The sequence below is a fragment of the Neopelma chrysocephalum genome, unplaced genomic scaffold, assembly GCF_003984885.1.
Source record: "Neopelma chrysocephalum unplaced genomic scaffold, ASM398488v2 Primary Assembly neopelma1_94923, whole genome shotgun sequence".
Taxonomy (NCBI): Eukaryota; Metazoa; Chordata; class Aves; order Passeriformes; family Pipridae; genus Neopelma; species Neopelma chrysocephalum.
In genome coordinates, this window is record NW_020923626.1 from 1 (window position 1) to 5,213 (window position 5,213).

Below are 5,213 nucleotides of genomic sequence, written 5' to 3' on the forward strand. Positions count from 1 at the left end.
ATTCGACTGGATGGGCTTTGAGGTTCCTTCCCACCCAAACCATTCCATGACTCCAAGCCCCGCTGTCCCACCACTGATTGAAATCAGCAGCACGAGCTGCCACTTCACCCAAAAGCGGCGCCTTTGCTCTGCCCTTCCACGACAACTCCCTGAGCCACGGCACAGACCCAACGAGTGCTTTTCAGAAGGGGGGCAGGAGGAGACACTCCGGAGCCTTTGTCCCCCTGCTTTCTGTGACATTCCTGGTGGGACTCACCCTTCTTCCTCAGCTCAGGCTTGCCCTTCTTCACCGTGGCCATCACCATGTCTCCCACGCCGGCCGCCGGCAGCCGGTTCAGCCGGCCCTTGATGCCCTTCACGGAGATGATGTAGAGGTTCTTGGCCCCTGTGGAGAGCAGCACTCCCGTTATTCCAGAAAGGTGTTATCCCAGGATATCCAGCTTCACTGAGGGGACACCCAACAGCCAGGCCGCTGCTGTCTCCTCCCGCTGAGCCACAGGGACAGCAAGGGCTTTTTGCAGGAAAACCGGGCTTTGGGAGTTCACTCAACACCTGGTTGCCCTCTGCGTTACCCCAGGGGGTCCTTCCTCCCCGATTCCAGGGGGGCTCCTTCCTGCAGGGTTCCCCCAGTTCCAGGGGTGGTGCCCCGATTCCAGGGGGTGTCCTTCCCACCAAACTCTCCTGATTCCAGGGGTCTCCTTCCTGCAGGGCTCCCCCGATTCCAGAGGGCTCCTTTTCCCCGTGGGCCCCCAGTGGGACTCCCCCGTCTCCACAAAGCTCATTCCCGAGGGTCTCCACCGGTTCCAGAGGGGCTCCTTCCCTCAGGGCCCTCCCGGTTCCAGGGAGTATGGCCCGGTTTTAGAGGGGCTCCTTCCCACTGGCTCCCTCAGTTCCAAAAGGGCTCCCCCGGCTGGAGGGGGGGCTCTTTCCTGCTGGAACCGGGGGAGCATCCCGGCTCCCGGGGTCCCTTTCCCGCCGCCGCCCCCTCGCTCCCAGCCCCAGCCCGCCGCTCACCCGTGTTGTCGGCGCAGTTGATCACGGCCCCCACCGGGAGACCCAGGGAGATGCGGAACTTGGCCCCGGACGAACCTCCGCGTCCTGCGGGTCGAGAAGAGCGTTAAACCCGCGGGCAGGGCCCGATCAGGAGCCCCCGGCAGCGGGGGCGGCCACACCGCCCGCGCCATCCGCGTCCCCGCGCCTCTCGCCCGCGTCCCCTCTCCGCCGCAGCGGCCGTGGGGAGCCCGGAGCGGGCCATCGGGACGCGGGAGGGCGCTGGCCGTGGCGGGATGGCGGCGGATAGAGCCGGATGGTGCCGGAGCCGGCCCGGGCCTCACCTCGCTTCGACATCTTGGCGCCGGAAGAGGCGGTGCGAGTCACGTGACGCGCCCGCCCCGCCCCCGGGGCTGAGGGGAGGGGGGGCAACAGCGCCCCCTGCAGGCGGCGGGGAACGCCGCGCCCTCACACAACCCCGGTACCGGGAACACCGGGATAAAACCGGGATAAAACCGGGATAAAACAACCGCGGGGGGCGAGCACAGCGTCACAGAGTCAACTAGGGTGGAAAAGACCTCTGAGATGATCCAGTCCACCCTGTCACCCAGACTGTGGCACTGAGGACTTGGCACTGACTGAACATGAGCCAGGGGTGCCCGGGTGGCCAAGGAGCCAATGGATCCTGGCCTGGATCGGGAATAGCTCGGCCCAGCAGGAGCAGGGAGGTGATTCTGCCCCTGTGCTGGGCACCAGTGAGGCCACCCCTCGAGTGCTGTGCCCAGCTCTGGCCCCTCAGCTCGGGAAGGACATGGAGGGGCTGGAGCGTGTCCAGAGAAGGGTCTGGAGCACAAATCCTGTGAGGAGCAGCTGAGGGAGCTGGGGGGGCTCAGCCTGGAGAAAGGGAGGCTCAGGGGGGACCTTCTCACTCTCTACAACTCCCAGACAGGAGCAGGGAGCCGGGAGGGATCAGGCTCTGCTCCCAGGGAACCAGAACTAGGACAAGAGGATCTTAAACCATCCTATGGGAGGTTTAGGGCAGACATTGGGAAAGAAGTTCTTCACAGAGAGAGTGACTGGGATTGGAATGGGACACTGGGCATTGGAATGGGCTGCCCAGGGAGGTGGTGGGGTCACCAATCCCTGGAGGTGTTCAAGCAGAGCCTGGATGTGGCGTCAGTGCCACGCTCTGGGTGACAGGGTGGGGTCACGGGTTGGACTGGACGATCTCAGAGCTCTTTTCCAACCCGGCTGATTCTGTGACTCTGTGACTCAGAGCGAAACCCCCCCGGGGGTGGGAAGCAGGGGGCTGGTGCTGGGGGGCTGCTCTGGGCTGTACTCACCCCCCCCTGCAGACGGGACACTGCGCTGTGTCGAGGCCGGAGCCGCCGGCTCCTTGTATCCATAGGATTGGGACGGCGGCTGCTGCTGCTGGAACACTGCGGGGGAAAGGACGTGAGGTGGGATATGGGGGGGGCACAGCAAAGCCCCTCACAAAGCCCTGGCTGCCCCCCCCGGGCCTCACCTGGGTTGGTGGGCTGGACGTGGTGGGACGGCTGGTGCTGCTGCTCGGCGGGTCTCCAGTACCCTCCGGAGCTCTCCTGGGAATTCCTGCGCTCCGGCTCCAAACCCTCGCTGGGGCTCGGGCCCATCCTGCTCCGCTCGAACTCTTCGTGGTATTTGATCTGCAGAGGGGGTGGCAGAGGAGGGAGAGGTCAGGGCTCACCCAGCCTGGCCCTGGCAGCAGCTCCTTGGGTGCCAGGAACAGCTTCTCCCACTGAACAGGCAATGGGATGAGAGGAAACGGCCTCAAATTGGGCCACGGGAGGTTTAAATCAGATATTAGGGGAAATTTCTTCGTGGGAAGAAACTGGAACAGGAGTCACCAGCCCTGGAAGTGCTAAAAACATGTGGATGTGGCACTTGGGGACAGGGTTTAGGGGTGACATGGCAGTGCTGGTTAATGGTTGGACTCCACGAGCTTTGAGGGTTTTTCCAGCCTGAATGAGTCTATTATTCTCTGAGCCTTCATCTCATCCCAGCTCATTCCTTTCTGAGACCAAGGATTCATCATCAGCCACTCCCACCCTCCCTGGCAGTCCCAGGGGGGTTTCTTCCCCCACCCCCCCCCAGAGCACAGGGACACTTGCTCAGGTTTGTGGCACTGAAAGGAGGAGGTTCCAGTGTCCTACGGGTGGGATATATGGAAATTTTTCAGGATGAGATGCAAGACCAGGCTCCCAATCCACAGGAACACGGAGCAAAAGCCCCCTTGGGAATCCCCCACTGCAGACACTGAGCTTGGTGGGCAACCCCCCCCATCCCACAGCCAGGGACAGGGGGGACCCAGGGCAGGCAGGAGGGAAGGGTTAACCCAGCCATGGGGGCACCAGTGTAAAAATTAACCCCCCCTGGTGTTAATGAATGCATTCCCAGCGGGAAGCACCTGGAGCCTGTTCATCTGCTGGTTAAACTGTGATTTCCTGAAGGGCACCACAGCAGGAGCCTGGAGCAGAGCCACCCTTCTGGGGGGGGAGGAAAAAGGCCTGGAGGGGAGCACCCCACTCCTCTGGATGGTGTGGGGACCCCGGGGAAGCTGGGGACAGCCTCAGGAACAGCCTCAGGAACAGCCTCAGGAACAGGAAATGGGCACAGCTCCATTCCCAGGAGGGTTTCCCCACCTCCACTGGGGCATGGCCATGCTGGGACCCCCTTTCCTGCCCCTGTTTCTGCCCAGCTGCACCCCTGGCAGGGCATTGCTGAGGCTCAGACAGGCTCTCTGCAGGGACAGGGTTTGTCTCTGTGTCTTCAGTAAGTGGGTCACGGCCACCCCGGGCTGGCAGGGACGCCGGGGAAGCTGCTGCAAAACTGTGCCCGTGGCTGGCAGAGGGTGAGGGGGCTGAGCAGAGGGACCCAGCTCTCTGCTGGGTGGTTTAGTGGCCCCCAAACCTCCACCCTTTCTGCCCAAACACAGCCCCTTCCACGGCAGGGAAGCTCAGCTCGGCTCCTGCCAGCTCGGAGCCCACGGAGAAGCTGCCCCAGGGAAAACCTTCCAGCCAGGTCCTTTTCCCAAGCCTTGCCCAGCCTGGCTGTCCTGGGGTTTGGTGGGTCAATAACAGCCCACAATTCCCTGAGGAGAGAGCAGCGTTTGCCAAGGAACTGGGAAAAGGGAGCAGAAGGAGAGGGAATAAACATCCCCCTCCTGCCCTGCTGGGGCTTCTTGGGGGTGTGAGGGGGCATTAAATAACCCACGAGGGCACAGGCACCCTCCTCCCTCTCCCTGCATTCCAGAGAGCCCAGACCCCTTCCCTGGCCATCCCAGCAGCTCCCACGGAGGGATTCTGTCCCCAGGGCAGGGAGGGATTCTGTCCCCAGGGCAGGGATTCTCACGGATTTTGGAAAAGCCAGGGGCAGGAGAGGAAGCTCACAGACACCACGAGCTCATGGAGCCCCCAGAGAGGTTTCTCATGGAAAGGGTTGAGTGGGCAGGGAGAATCCAACCCTTTCCCTTCCCAGGGTTTCCCAACAGCTTTGGTGAGGAACACACATGACTTTCACCAGCAGGCAAAGGTTAATGGTCTCCCTGTGCTCTGCTGGGGGGAGGACAGAGGGAGCTCAGGGGGATTTGGGGCAGGGAGAGCCACACCCTGCTCCGGGTGCTGCAGCTGGACGCGCATCCTCCTGAGCATCCCCCTGTGCATCCCCCTGTGCATCCTCCTGTGCATCCCCCTGCCTGTGCATCCCCCTGTGCATCCTCCTGAGCATCCTCCTGAGCATCCTCCTGGGCATCCCCCTGTGCATCCTCCTGTTTACTGTGCCTGTACATCCCCCTGAGCATCCTCCTGTGCATCCCCCTGTACATCCCCCTGTGCATCCCCCTGTACATCCTCCTGTGCATCCTCCTGTGCATCCTCCTGTACATCCTCCCATGCATCCCCCTGTGCATCCTCCTGAGCATCCTCCTGAGCATCCCCCTGTGCATCCTCCTGAGCATCCTCCTGCCTGTACATCCCCCTGTGCATCCTCCTGTGCATCCTCCTGTTTACTGCGCCTGTGCATCCTCCCCCATCACCATGGCAACGCTCCAGCATCCACAGCCATCCCCAGGCACACACACACAAGCCAGGGGGAGCAGGAGAGGGACAGAGCCCCTTGGAAGGGGTGATCCCTGGGGGTCCCTCCCAGCTCAGGGTATCCCAGGATCCCACGTGCTGCCCACGCTG

The 5,213-nt window shown here is 62.6% G+C and overlaps 2 protein-coding genes and 1 non-coding gene across 3 annotated transcripts; all 3 read right to left on the reverse strand.

Moving 5' to 3' along the window:
* Nucleotides 1-60: 60 nt before the first annotated feature.
* On the reverse strand, nucleotides 61-191 carry LOC113980661. Its single transcript, XR_003538191.1, has one exon. It is a non-coding gene; the product is annotated as a small nucleolar RNA SNORA21 (small nucleolar RNA).
* On the reverse strand, nucleotides 66-1,412 carry LOC113980659 (60S ribosomal protein L23-like). Its single transcript, XM_027707870.1, has 3 exons — nucleotides 1,335-1,412; nucleotides 1,015-1,098; nucleotides 66-385 (listed from the first exon to the last, which is right to left on the reverse strand). Exons 1-3 carry the CDS (start codon nucleotides 1,345-1,347, stop codon nucleotides 105-107), a joined length of 378 nt encoding a protein of 125 aa, XP_027563671.1. The 5' UTR covers nucleotides 1,348-1,412; the 3' UTR covers nucleotides 66-104.
* Nucleotides 1,413-2,105: 693 nt separating this feature from the next.
* LOC113980660 (LIM and SH3 domain protein 1-like) lies at nucleotides 2,106-2,701 on the reverse strand. The gene is made up of 2 exons (XM_027707871.1): nucleotides 2,516-2,701; nucleotides 2,106-2,429 (listed from the first exon to the last, which is right to left on the reverse strand). The coding sequence occupies exons 1-2, from the start codon at nucleotides 2,640-2,642 to the stop codon at nucleotides 2,263-2,265; spliced, it is 294 nt and encodes a 97-aa protein (XP_027563672.1). The 5' UTR covers nucleotides 2,643-2,701; the 3' UTR covers nucleotides 2,106-2,262.
* Between the last annotated feature and the right edge of the window lie 2,512 nt (nucleotides 2,702-5,213).